This window comes from Zosterops lateralis (assembly GCF_965231275.1).
Source record: "Zosterops lateralis genome assembly, chromosome: 2".
NCBI classification, from domain to species: Eukaryota; Metazoa; Chordata; class Aves; order Passeriformes; family Zosteropidae; genus Zosterops; species Zosterops lateralis.
The window spans coordinates 24,655,510-24,670,970 of record NC_139763.1 but is presented as its reverse complement, the minus strand read 5'-3'; the positions used below and the strand labels follow the sequence as shown (position 1 = coordinate 24,670,970).

The window sequence follows — 15,461 nt, the reverse complement described above, 5'->3', positions numbered from 1 at the left end:
GTATGACAAAATCATTTCTCATTCCAATCAATGAATAGAAAGACAAGACCAGAGTTTGGCTGAACAGCCAACAAAACTAATACAGTTAACAAAAAAATCACCAAAACTAATTATCTGGTTTCTAAAAGTATCCTGTCCAGTTACCAAGGCAATATAGAGATGTAGCACAAGTGAAGGATTTTTAGGAAACTTTTTGAAAAGGAAACTCATAATCTTTGAATTCAATATTTGTTTCTTACCTGCAGTCTGTTGGCTGAAAAGACATACAGCATTAAGAAGTGACGGCGCCATTGAAATGCAGCCTAATAATCTATTTTCTGCTCAAAAATTTCATACTTTCAGCCAATTAAAAAAACCAAATAGCCACACTCACAAACTATTAAATGGAAGGAATTATCCAAATACACTGAATGTGAATATGAAAGTTAACCTGTCATAGCAAGTGAAGTGAAAAATTCACTCCTCTACAAATGAAGATAAGATTTGGCCTGTGCAGCATGGATGGCTATAAAAAACATCACAATGCTGATGGTCTCTTTCAATACCTCTGGACCAAGAGCTCTGTGTTTCTATTTGTACACAAATCTAAAAATTCAGTAGTGTTAAGAGACTGTATGCAGAGTGATTATTACTAACTTCTGAGTAGGTTCAACATACAGTCACAGGGAATTTAAAATGGACTTCATTTTTGGTGACACCGTGTTAGCCCCATCACTGTTTAATTCATTTTATGTATAATGATAAAATTATTATGACCTGGTGCAAATATGTAAAAATGGTAGGGGCTCAGCTGTAAAAACCTGCAAAGGCAATTAATTGTGGAGGAAAAGGGATAAAGGTTATATAGAGTAACAGAATCAGAACACTTTAATAGCATAAATGTTCCTGGCATCATACTTTTGGATTTTTTGCTATTCTTGTGTTACTTTTGTTACTGCAAATAAATATTTATTGTGAGACCCCAGATGTCCTCTAAACTTTTATGTAAAAATTTATCTTTGGTAGGTACTTGAAAGTGTGGATGAAAAGACGAATTTATATTTTTAACAAAACTTCTCAAAATTAAAAAAATATGCCAGATTTGTGCCTATACTGTTAAGAGTGCCATTCTCTGGCACTGAAAATTACCTTTGTACACATGGTTAATTTTCTTTATCCTCCAAAAGAGAGCAGCAACCTCGACACTGATCCTAGGTTTGTGGTAATCCCCAGCCTGTAACTGGGCATTGCAGTGAAAAAGGCTGGGTGGCAAGGAAGCAAATATCTGCCAGAAATCACAGTAAGGATCTAACAGCAGGAAAGATTGTGGTACTTTGCTCATGTAAGAGTACCTCAAAGGTCCAGTTTAGTTGTATGGGAATGGCTATATAGAAATTGCCCATACAACTTCAGAACATGAAAGTATTCCCAAATCTCCCACTATGTGCGTCTTCTCAACCAGCCTGCCCAGCTTTATTCACACTGGAGGATTGTTGTTGAGATGGTCACGACACACAGAGTGACATGATAAAATCTTCAGAAGGCTCTCTTTATTATGGTGGCATGCTGTGTTTTATAGTTTTTACGAACATTGTGGGCAACTTTAATTGGTTAATAGCTTTCTTGTTAATTATTCTATTGGTTAATAAAAGGGATTTTACTTGTCCATCAAATCTATCTATTCTCAGATTGTTTACATATTTTCTTTACTGATTCTCATGGGACAAATACCCTGTTATTACAGGTGCATTTTTTTTTTCACTTAGATTTGTGTTAAAGGAACTAATCATTCTGAAAATAGCTTCATATGGGAACTTGCAAATTGCTTTTTAGCTGCACTAGAAAGAAATGACAGACTGGCTTTTTCCTCTTTTCCTACAGAGGATGAATATTTTGGTAGGACAAAGATGGTTTATTTATGAAAGAGATGGAATTATAAACTCCTACACACCTCACTGTCTGAATATTTACAAAAAGAAAAACCTTCTGCCCAAGCAGTAATTTAACATCCACAACTTCTTCAAATAAGACAACTGAAAGTTGTGTGTAAGCAACTGATATTCCCATGCTGTTTTTCAGAAGTAAAATAATACAAAGATCAGATCATGACTGGTTGATATATATCAATCAAGGAGTAGAACATGCAGAGAGAAGGAACTTCTCTGGAGTGCATGAGGCTGCTAAACAAATACTTTTCTGGCAAGACAGTCCTCTTTATTTCCTGAATCTTTGGAGAATGTAAGTGACCCAAAATACTGAACTGGGAATGGGGAACAAGACTTTGCCTTCAGACAGAAGGAGACCTTTTCTTCTTTTCACATTAATTCAATATGTCACTGATTTCTAACAACAATAATAAAAATGAAGTTGTAGTCTGAGCATTAGTACCTCATGACCATGCATAAACAAATCCTAGCCTATGAAATACAAATAATGAACTTACACCTAGAAAGCTGAAAAATTAGACTATTTCTCCTTCTCCTTTTTAATTACATGCAGACAATATGCAATGCTTTGTATTTTTTAAATCATGCAAACAACATAAAAAATTGCAAAAAAAGAGCTCTTCTATGATATCATACTTTTAAAACATATTTTCTGATGATCTTTATAAATATATTTCTAGATTTCAGTATAGATGTTTTAATTTTTTACATTTATAAATATATTTCTAAAGTTCATAATTCATTCAGTTAAAAAGTAACAATCCTATACCCCTTGCAGGCAGACACGATTTTCTCTGAAAAAAGTCTGAAAGACTCATAAGAAAAACAACATTGCAAACACTACCAGAACATGACAAAAGGCTCTGTACTGTAGGTAGGAAAAATGGTGATGTGTAACTTGAAAGAATTTACCTTGACAAGAAGTCTGTGAAAGAGAGACGTACTGGATACCCATGTCGTATAATTTTGACCATGTCTAGGACACCAATATACTGCAGTTGAGCAGACACATAAAAATTATCAAAAGTATCTGGCAACTTGGAGTTATTAGGTTTTATACAATGAATTGAATGTGGAGTGCAATTCTGCAGCTTGCCAATGATATCTGCAACTGATTTCTGGAAAAAAAAAACCAAACAAACCAACAATTATCAATTATTCTTGTGCAGCTAAGATTATTGTTCAACACATATGCTATTCCTAACTTTTTAACATAATTTTCTCAAGAGGGTTGACCAGGTCATGCAAGTGGCTTTCTCAAACACATGACTTTTCTTTCTTCCACTGCAATCTGCAGAGGGTAATCCTGCCTTTAAAACATTTAGAGGTTCTTTTGCAAATTTCTGTTCATAAGATATTCACTGACCCTGAGCTGTATTGCCACAGTGCTTGGGCCCCCTCTTTCCAGTCTCTGAAGAAATGAGGATGTTCCTTTCTTTTTCAACAGCTGTGGAAGAGAAGAGCACACACACAAAAAATTATCTCAAGATGGGCAGTAAACCTTTAGTGTTATTGTTGCAATTGCCTAATGAAGGCAAAAAGTTTGTACAAACACTGTGCCATAGACAAGGACTGAATTTCAGAAAGAAAGGGGAAGTGGGTAAATATCCTCAGGTATTTGCAGAGCCGTGACTGCTAAGTTTTGATTTCAAAAGCAACTTACAAAGATACTACACCTTTTACAAATAACTGGGCAAATCAACATGTTTCAGAACTCTATTGCAAAAACAGGACTTGTGCCGTTAGTATCCCACAGAGTCTGTCTAGAAGTAGTATAATTCTGTAACTCTGTAAGAAGGTGCCTTATGCCTTTGGCAGATGTTTAAGTCAGTAAATATATGAGTACAGATTACTTAAAAAGACCTTGATAGCAAAAAACATTAGTAGAAATATTTTTAAAAACTATTCTAATTTCTTCTTGCACATGTGAACACAAACTTTTATTTTTTACACATTTTCACCAGTTGTAGACATAAATTATTATTAGCTTCCAATTTCATTAGAACCAAGGTTACCACATACATCAGAATTGGGAGTAGAGAATCAATTTATTTTTCACTATTCTACTCCCTATCTTTGAGACTAAAATGGCAGTAATCATACTAAAAGTAGTCCCAGAATTTAAGGTCTTTTGTTAAACTTTCTACAGAAAGACTGGCAAAATTATTGCATTCCAGGATTTGGCAAGCTGTGAAATTTAAAGCCCCTTATCTATGATGGCAGTTTCACCTCTCACTTTCCCCTGCCTTTCTTCAATGCACTCACCCCATAAAAATCCCTTTCTATTGAGTCAGAATGGGCTGGCTTACTCCTTTTACCAGGTTTATCGAAAAAGTGTACATCTTCTCAGCTTGGCGCATTCAAGCCAAATGCCATTAAATATATTGTAGTGCAAGCAATTTTTTACTTACCATACCATGCTAAACTTTGGACCTCTTTTTTATTTCACTTTTTAGGATGCAATAAGATTTTAAAGGAAAAGACACCCTCAACTTCAAAACCAAAAATTAAAAGAGATGTGCTTATTCCAGTTTTTCTCATGAAAAGAACCACTAGCATGCCAATGATACTTTTCAGTTAAAGTTTACAAAATGGCTGAGGAATCTAACCAAAATAGAATTTTCTTCACCTTATGGATAATGCTGTCAACCCTTCCTCTCAATATTTAAATCAATAGTTCAAGATTATTTCCTGACTTAGTAGGAGATCCAGGAACAACACTTTAGATGCTGTAATTCCTGCCTTCTTTTCCATATTACCTATGACTTCCCATGGGAAAGAAATATTTGTGTCAGAATAAGAGAGAATACAAATGAAAAATGAAAATAGAAAAAGATAAAAAATTAATTTAATTCAAAATCTCCAAACTTGGACATCTTTAATCTTCAGATATGGGCTAAGGAAAAAGGGCTATAGCACTGAAGCTGTACCTCTCTATTACACTAATATACAGCTTTACACTGGAATATCTTGTACCTCTAATCTACAGAAAAAAACCCAAAAACAACCCTACATATATATATATATAATTTTGTAATCTGTGTTAAGAAGCTAAAAATCTTCACCTAAAAAATCTCCAAAGATTTTTGCTGCATAAAATCTGAAACATACTGATTCTTCCCAAGTAAGAGAGGGGAAGACAACAGAGCCAAAACACGCACCAGGAAAAGATTAGAGAAAAACAAGGGAGCAAGAGTTGATGTGAGCAAGGGTTGTGAGAGTATCAATGAAGATATATTTTATTTGAAAAGGGGACATGATCTTCATAAATCACAACGGCTTGAGCTGACATCCTCAAATTCCTATGACTCCTATGTGCTCCAAACTTCTGGCCTGTTAACAGATTTTTTCATGTCTGTCTTAAAATGGATGTATTGTTGTCTTGGATCCTACCATGCTAGCGTTAGTTCAAAGAGGTAGACTATCCTTACTTGTGTCAGCATGCTCAACATCAAGAAGACTAATTTCTGGAAAGGTAAACAGATACATGGCCATAGGTGGAGATATTTATAATTATATAACCTAGCAACTAGCTAGGATTGCAGTGACAAGATGAAAGAAGAGGAGACTCAAACAAATTCCTGTTTGACTTCAACTTTCTCTAATTCCCTTCCCTGGCTATGGTAGAGTCCACATGACTGCCCATACACAGCGCCATGTGTACCTTCCATTTTATGTTTCCCACTGCCTACAGTATGATATGTGTTGTGACTCAAATTTCAGATATAAAAGGAATGTCAGTCTCTGGTTGATTAATGTCCCTTCTTCTCCCTCTCCTCGTCTTTTTTTTTCTTTTTTCCTCATTGTTGCCTTTAACATCTGAATAATCTCCAATAAAATACAGTGGTTATGATTTTCCAACACTTAATAATTTTAATTTTATGCTGACAAGAAAAACCTTCTTACATTGCATTTGCAATTACAGTTATAAAATAACAAACCCAACATTATTTCAGTCCATCACAGCAGATTTTCAAGGCTCTATTGAAAAAGGTAAGGAAGCATTTGGGACAGCACTGTTACTGTTACTGTGGGCTTGATCCACAATAGAATTTAAGCAATTACCTACTTCCCAGCTCCTGCATTGAGTGCTTATTCCAAAAAACATGTGTTGCTTTTTACCAGTGGAATAGCTTAGATTCCTAAAGTTCTGCTTCAGTCCTGCAGGGCAGCACAGTACCTTGTCAAATTAGGCAAACTTAGTATCAAGAAAGTGTATCTCATCTGCGCAGCTCTTGTTGAAGGCTGTGTTTGAGAAGCAACGCCATCCTTGTCTCTGCAGACAGGTGAAGGTTGAAGTTCTTCCCACCCTCCAACTAATGCCTAATAGTTTACAGCATTCTCACTCAATCTAAAATTTCTGATTTCAGATATCATGCTTCCCAAAGGAATTGAATGTCTTCTGTCTCTCAAGGGAGTAACTACAGGTTAAAATCTATTCTGGACATGCCAAAACCAGCATAATTTCAGAGATCCCAACTGTGCAAGGTTTTGCCCTGGTTTGATTAGTCTTCTAACTCAGATATGCTTTTCATACTTCCTCCCAGACTAGGATCTTTTTCCTCCTTAGGAAGCTTCCTCTAGGAAGCTGTTACTACACTGGAAAGGCACCTAAAGGCACATTGTAATGCCTCAGCTGTTTGCTAAATATAGCCTTAAACCAACACCATTTACTTCAACTTAAGTTTTTCCACTGAGATTACTGACAAGAACAGTAGTCAGGAATTATGCTGTTATCAGCAAGGGGACTATAAGGAAGTCCCATTGCTATTCTACGGATGTACAAAGACTTCCACAATGACACATGGGAGCAGCCTCCTTAATCCCATGACAGAATCAATTTTATGCAGCTGTAAACCGAAAATAGAGTTGTCAGATTCAAGAAGCCTGGTGAGGCAGCTGATGTATTGTGAGAAGTGTATGCTTCTTTTCTAGAAGGATAAATTCCAAAGCTCTGTCATGGATTAACTCAGTAAATCACATTATTTCTCTTCAAGAAAGATGTTCCATGTGACATAAACAATTAATTTTCTGATAATCTTCAAAGTTTCTCTCCTACTCCTACTCCCCTCTTTTTTTTTTTTTTTTTTTTTTTTTTTTTTTTTTTTTTTTTTTTTTTTTTGTGGTTTGTTGGTGTTTGTTTGGGTTTTTCTTTTAACTTTTTTGTCTGACTTAGTTAGCAGGAAAAGAGATAAGTTCAGAAATGAGGCGTGTTTGATTTGATTTCAAATTGACTGGGAAAATTTACATATAAGAGACCATTTAAAATAACAATGTTGGCCAAAATTTACATTTTGATCTTCACACAAAACTGTATTTAGCAAAGCAGAATTCTTCTCCTGTTGACATAATAAAGACATTAAGATTTTATTTTTACACTTCTTATGTCTTAATTTATACAACTATTCATCAGAAAGTCTTTCAAGGAGACAAAACAGAGAAGTGTTCCTGTAGAGTCAAAAATCAGCAAGACTGCATCCACTGCTAATAAGACCTGGAACCAGGCAATCATGGAATGATTCAGGTTTGAAGTACCTCATCATCTTGCTTGACCTTCTACTCATAGAGTCTAAGAAAGAGAATCTTGAACCAAAATTATTAGTGTTTGTTAATTAGAACCTTTTCTCCCTTTTGCTGCTTTAGTGTTGATGCTAAGTACTAAATGATTTTAATAGTGTAATGACTACAGAGAATGGAGCAGAGAACAAGATGATTTCAGAAATGACAAAATAACAAAAAAATTTCAAGGAGCCAAGAGCAGAAAGAATCCTAAATTCTTACCTTGCTGAGTTCAATATACTTCTTTGCTTCTCCACTTGCACAGGTTACAGATGTTTTTTTACTAAGCAAAGCTGCTTTAGACCCTTTGATTTTAAGGGAATGATATGGAGGAACAAGTGATCCAGTTTGTGTCAGTTTGGACTGGAACAACTGATTGATGACCACATTTTCACTAGCTGGAAATAAAAAAAAAAGAAAGACATGCATGAAGATAAAAGTTAGAAAATTATATATATTGTCTTTATCAATAAAAAGACACACAGTAGGAGAGAATTAAACAGGTAAACCTAAAACAAATGAACAAATTGAAAAATGAGCATTATCAAAGCTACCAAGGAAAATTTAATGTCTGTAAATAGTAACACTATTTATAGTAATACTATTTTTAGCATATTTAGGTCCTGTGCTAAACAAATAGAGGGCATAAACCAAAACTTTTCAGATAAATCTGTCTAAAATTAATTACTTATGGGATCATCACTTCTAAATTTTCTTCTATTACAGATTCCAAATTTATCCATCTATTAAAGCAATGTAAGAGATAAGTTCTGCACAATTTCCTAACATGTAGTATTTAGAAACAATCAAGGCACTTGACAGAAATAAATTATAGACATTCATTGCACTGAAGAATTATATATACACAAAATATGAGAAATGATTTAAGAAAAAAGGCAAAGTGAAGGAGAGAACTGTAAAAAATTTGGTTTGTTCACATCAAGACCACACTTAAAAACATTTACAGAAAAAAGACATTGCCATACATATATATTATTACTTGTACCAAATAAATATAATTCCAATTTTTTAAACAAACAAACAAACAAAAAAAAAAAAAAAAAAACCAACAACAACAAAAAACCAAAACCCTGAATTTTATGACAGATAATATACTTTATCCTAATTTCAGTCTAATTATCCTTTATGATTTATGGTCACAGGGTTTTTAAGATGACCATGATAATTACATGCTGCTTGTACTTGCACAGCACCAGTATGTATTAAGAATTTGTTGTGTGATACATCCTTATCCATGCTGAATTCTTGTTACATTTTTTTAAAGAACTGGCAAACTGGCATTATGATCACACCCATCATATGCATTAACAAACAAAAAAACCCAGAAAGATGAACAGGATAAGCATCATAAATAATAGTTTAGCATAACAGGTAAAAATCCTCAGTTTGCTCTTTAATAACTGTTTAAAGATTTCTTCCGATATGCTTAAATGCAATGTATTTGTTTCCCTTTTTCTGTGGAGATTAATATTCCTTACTTAACAAGAACATTAAAAGTATGAGGAAGATATGGAAGCAGATAATTGAATTGATTTCAACACAATCAGTGGGCATCAATACTCATATGTTTAAAATGTAATAAGTATGATTAGGACAGGTATAGAAATTATATCTTTCAAATTGAAACAGATATGTCCCATGTCAATAGTCTCTTCTGAGGATTTTCTGGCAGTTATGTTCCACATTCCTATACATATATACAAATTACTTTAATGTTATTATGGTTAAGAGTTTTGACTCAGGAAATGAAATTCAATGAAAATCAAAGCATGCACTTGAGCTATACACCTACACAGCCTATGAAACTGACTCTAAAGGAAATATGTCACTGGCAATCAACAGATTTTAAGCCTAAGTCACTTAAAAAAGAAGGAACTTAGCCCTTAAATGACTTACATGTTTGTAATTTTTCTGCTTCCAGAATTTGTTCATTACTTATGATTGTTATTATTATGACCCCTCAGTTGTACATATACTCACCCTCATCATATTTAACTTTCTATATCCAATCCAATCCTCCATTCCTGGCTTTTAACAGTTGCATAGCTGATTACACAAAATAGCAAAGAAAGTGGAAAAAGGAACTTCATGAGAGAATGGAAGAATGCTCTCTCTTGTTAAACCTACTGGAAGTTGTCATACCTTCTCTTTGGCATATTATCATGGGTATTTGAAGTAATAAGAACTGTAATATCTCTAAAACTACAATGAATAGGTGTATATTCAAGATAGTTTTTTTCATTTCTTTCTTCATTCAGAATTTTAGACACTTTTTGTGTCTAAAATGAATCAATTATTTTACTAGCGACCTTGATTATTTTTACAGTAAAATTGCTAAAATTTTACAGTAGGCCTCTATTTTTAAGGAAAGAAATATAAGTATACAATATATTAAGTGAAAAACACTACAGTGGTTGGAGAGAAGACAATGACACCTCAGGATGCACTGGCATTTCTCTGAGGAAAATGGTTTGTTTTTTCTCTCCAGAAAGGGGAAATGATACAGGTCTTCATTAATGCAATTATGAATCATTAATTATGATTAATTAATTGGTTGCATTATTATTATTAGACATAATTTTACAATATGCTAACTGAAAGGCATTTAATTTTACATTTCTATGGGCATTTATATCTATTCACTGAAAAACATAAGAACACCCACAAGTTACTGCTTTTAGAAGGATACTCGAGCAGTGGAGCACATCCCACAGTAACCTCTATGATTTTGGGAGCTTAATTTTCTTCCCCTATTTTCTGAGTTTTATTTTTGCTTTAGTTCAAACTCATTGTTTTCTTTAAGTCATTCTCACCCATCATATTACACCTTCTTCTTCTTTACATCATATCACATGATAAAGATACTTTATGTTAATGAATCTAAAAGCTTTTAAAGTAGAGCAAATTTCAAACAATAATGTACATAAATACTTAATAAAGATGAAGGTGACCTTTTTTTTACTGGAAATAAAATATATACAAATGTCTCTTAAAACGAAAATGAAAATTAAAATCAAGTAATTATATCTTGATTTCTAACAACAGTAACCACAAAAGCATTTACTTACTTTTCATTACAAATACGAGATTTTGTGAAAGGGAATCTTTATTTTTTTCTATTGCACCAGCAATTTCATATGTAACCTATAATAAAATATTGTGACATTATTAGTAATGACCAATGCATCTTTTAAAAGTCTTACAGCAGTAGAAATTACGCTATGTTTTTTTTTCCTCTCAACAGTTAAAGGCTGCACCAGGTAGTATCTCCTGGCATTTTCTAAGTGCCTACAATGCTGACCAGAAGATCCTGTTTTTGAGCATTATGTGCCTCTGCAACTATTCAGAAATTTCATTGGGCTGATTTTAAAACATTTCCACAATGCAAGACTTTGAATCAAATATATACTGTAAAGCAGGATACAGTGATGGAAACAACACTTTCCCTGTAGGATGAGCAAGCCACTCCCAGATCTCCTTGTTGATGGGAAACTGTCCCCACTAATTATGACAAAAAAATCTGAGTCCAAACTCACACTCAGGACAAGTTCCAACCACTGATATGTCCTTTTGAGGTAAGTTTAGTCAATAGGTTATAAACGAATCCCATTTAAATTTCTAAGAACTACACCCATAAGGATTTTGGGTCACCTCAGTTGCCTGATGTCAAGATTTCAATAAAAGACAGCTGGATTGTCCCTGCATCTGTCACCTGACTGCAGATGAATTCTAATACATGTGGTAGACACTCCAAAAATTGAGCAAAATCCGAGTTCTAACCAGAGGTGTTGAGGGTACATCCAAAATGAAGAAATACAACCAAGTGTCTCTTTTAATACTGAGTATTAAAAGTGAGTCCCTGAAGACACTGTATAGAAAAGGAGCACTAAGCCAAGAAAGCAGAGGGCTTTTTGTTGGTTGTTTTTTTTTTTTTTTAAACTTTCTATGAGGATGGAAGAAAAACAACTAGTTAATTTACAGACTTTAGATATAAGAAGCTCTGGCTTGCACAGTAGTAGAATTCAAAGGGAATTTTTAAGTTAAAAAGGAAGAAAATTATAGATTTCAGTACTTGCATGGTTGGCAGATATTAATGGGAACTTAAAATACAGTTCCATTTTATTTACCTTGGGAACGCATTTCTATCTAAAGACTTCTTTAATTTTTTGTATTGGATCTATATCTTAAACCCCTTAGGTGTTTGGGGAAATTTTATCCTCCTACATTTAATAAAGCCATAAAGACGTAATTAAGATTAGTAACACTAATCAGTGCATTAATTTTCCATTGGGTCATTTGACAATTATGGAATGCTATCTTGCTCACAAAAGAAATCATGTGACTTGGAATTGTATAATCTGTTAGACTGAGTAATTGTCAAATGATGTAATTACTACAGCATCTGACATGAACAAGGTATAACAAGAGAATTATGGTTCTTTTCCATGACAGATGCAATGTTATGTATTTTCTAATTACATTTCCTAAGAACATGTAACACTGTTAGCAAACTATTAGAATACTTTAAGTATACTAATAAATGCTTTCAGTGTACTCAACATAAATGTTGTGCCATATTGTTCCATGAAAGATAATTAACAGAACTTATATGACAAATCCATAATGCCAGTTCCTACTTGAGTGTCTTGGGCTTTGACTAAATTAGAAGAAGAGATTTATTATTGGTGGGAAGACTAGGTAAGTATAGCAGTGGGAAATACTATATTATGATTAACTGCCTAGATTGAAACAGGGAGACGTTTCAGTATTGATGCTGGTATGACACATCACAAACTTCTAGGACTACATTCATAAGACATATTTCATATCACATAAAGTAGATAAACGTTAGGAGGATTCCCTATTTATGAAGAAATTGCTAATACTCTAAACAATTTTCCCATAGACTCGGTAAATTAATTCATCGCCTAAAGACATGAAAACTCACTCAACGAAATAACACTCTAGGGTTCCATAGTCATTGCCAGTCCCACAAAACAGAAAAAGAAATAAGTCCTCTTCCAGCTGCCAGTTTTGTTGTTTTAATCTTGCCCTCATCAGAGATAGAAGATGACATGCCACCTAAAGCACATATATTTCCCTCAGTTTCCTTCCATTTTGTTTGTAAAATAAATCTGACCCAAACTCTGCACTGGCTGGCACTCAAGCACAGTGGATAATTATTCTGGGGAGACGAAATCAAACAAATATTGTATGTTTAGACAGGAAATGGGCACTCAGATAATGGGTCCAGCATTATAAAACATACTCCTTATTGTCACCCCTATTTATCACAGCTTGCTTTATCTTCCTTTATATGATGACTTTTTGGGGTAGACAGTATGCAAACCTATATGTCTGTGTTAGCCAAAGGAAACAAGACCTTTATATAGTATCTGGGAAGCTGAATTATTTTTATTAAGAAAAAAATGTGTACTCTTTTCACACTACATTTTATTTCATTATAAGAGATTAAAACAAAATGGAGTTGGATTTTGCTCTTCTTCTAAATTTAAGTTCATAAAGGAAAAGAGCTTAATGTAAGTCGTAATGGGTATGGCCAAATACTCATATAGTCCTGAATATTTAGGGAAAACTACTATTTCCAGTTCCAGCCACCGGTTCCCTTCTCAGCTTCTAGGGCTCTGCCCATGAAGGCACTCTTGTCTTACAGGCTGTATCTCACCTTTGTGTTTAGTATCTCTTGACTCACATTTCCTCCTCAAATCTCTGTTTCCAGATCTCATTAACATTTCCAGTATCTTTTAAGACTCTGTGTCAAGGAGTCTCACTAATTACTAAATTTTATTTAGTAATTTACTTTAACTTTATTTGTTTTGAATCTGTTTTCTGCTCGTTTAAGTTAGCATAGCTGGTTTTAACATCATAAGAACTACCAGATACAAGTAAGGGGTGAAACACCCAGGAAACAGGAGACTCACCAAACATGCACACATCTGATTTTAGGAACTGCATATTACTCTTATCTTTTTACATATTCTTGCATCTTTGCTTCATTAATTATCTTCATGCCAGAAAATCAGAAGACTGTATGTATTTTCCTCTGAACTAAAGTATCTTCTCTCATAACATCTGACTTGCTTAAGGGATTTTCTCCAAGTTTATTGGATATCTCAATATACTTTATCAACAGGACCACCTTTACACATAGTTTTTGTCAATTCCTTAAAATACTCTCTTTTTTTGGTAAATAATTTTCATATCTTGTGATAGGGCAAAAAAGCTCATTGTTAATGAGAGATTTGGCAGAAACCCTAAAACAAGCTAGGAAAATGCCACCTGGAATATTAAGAAGAATTTGGCTATATTATCAGTTAAAAATGAAAATTTTATGATTTTAATAGCAAATCTTAACTCAGAAACTCAGTTTTGCTTGTGTTGTACATTTTAGTTAATAAAAATAATTAGTTCATGTAGCAAAAGAGAAATTTTTGAGAACATGTCCAAGGACAATTTAGTGCACAGAGAGGCACTAGTAGTTGCGCATTTTCTGCCAGTACTCAAATGTGAGTGATTTGCTTGCATTTTTTAAGGATCACTGGGTTTATATAACCTCCCAAAACAAGCCTTGTTAAGAAGTGAGTGAGCTAAAAAGTTTTATAGTCTGTCATAAAGTCTTATTCAAACACTGCGATAGAATAGCCTTTTGAAAGAAAGAAGAATTTAGAAATAAAATAGATGGGTGGGGAAAAATGTTTCATCATTTTCTTCAGTAAGTGAAAATCCCAAATCAAGACTACTTAAAGAAAGGAAGAGAGAGAGAAAGGGAGAAAAATCACGACTGTCTTGCTAGTGTGAAAACCAGAATCTACGTCAAATAGTTTTTACAGGCCTTGGTACAGTTTAGATTAGATTGATTTGATTGTTGTGTCTGGGGATTCGGCCTGGGGAAAAAGTAGTGAAAATGAAAGCATCCTTATTGATTAATCCACCTCCTTTTGTCTTTTGATTTAGAGGTTCAGTTTCAGAGTCTGCCTGGGATATACAAGGCATTTCAGAGAAGGCTGCCTCGGTGAAGGTGAGCTGACAGCTGAGAGGTATTTTTGATGTGCAGGTAGTCGAGAAATGAAAGACATTGATCTGCACTTAAAGGAACATTATGTGCACTGGTTTATAGAGAAAAGAAGTTGATCTTCAGGTCTGATCAGTTTATTACAGTACGAAAAATCAAAACAGTGGCAAGGTAAACAGCGACAAGGGGCTTATCTCTTTAGTAAATTCAAGTTTAATTTAAACAGCAGAAAGTTTAAATTATGATAATGTATTATTCAGATGACCTGAACAACGGGGCAAATAGCTAATTATCTCAAATAATGGTATTTTAAATACCACTATTAGGTAAAGCTCTGTCTCTTGGCACTGTGCTAAGACAATATATTTCTGATTTACTTACTGACACGTTAATTCTTCCACAAAATTTTAAAAAATAAAGAACTTTGAGTCCTTGAGAAAGTCCAATGATGGAAATGTTATTCTTCAAAAATCATAGCTATTTATATGCTCAACAGTTTAAAGATATAATTTCATGTGAAGCCCTTCCTTAAGTGAGAGCCCACATTGTAAATATTAATGTTATCAATAAATGAACTTAGAAATTCAGTATTACAGATGCTTAGGATAGATTTAGCTGATGGACAGATGGACCCAAAAAATGCTTTGCTACCTCAAGGCAAGCTTGCAAGGTGTAGCATGCGCCTCTTCCCCCACAGCCAGTCTCTGTGAGAAGCATCTCAAGATACCCACAGGCGTCACAAACAAAGCAATGCCCCAGATGAGCAGAAATTTTTTGGGAGAAATCAGACTGCCGATATTCAGAAAAATGCATTAAACAACCTTTGGATAAAGCCTTTCACTAGGATTATATGTTTTGGTTTTTTTTTTTTTTAGTCATAAAACCCCTAAATCATTCTCTTCTACCTTCTGCCTGAACAAAAC

The 15,461-nt window shown here is 34.0% G+C and overlaps 1 protein-coding gene across 1 annotated transcript in view; it reads right to left on the bottom strand.

Moving 5' to 3' along the window:
* MYO16 (myosin XVI) overlaps positions 1-15,461 on the bottom strand; it is a gene marked incomplete at its 5' end in the record, with an annotated part of 289,157 nt that overhangs the window by 75,372 nt on the left and 198,324 nt on the right. Inside the window, 4 exon segments of the mRNA XM_083883531.1 lie at positions 2,838-3,043; positions 3,292-3,372; positions 7,707-7,882; positions 10,574-10,649. Of these exon segments, the coding sequence (XP_083739657.1) occupies positions 2,838-3,043; positions 3,292-3,372; positions 7,707-7,882; positions 10,574-10,649 (539 nt within the window).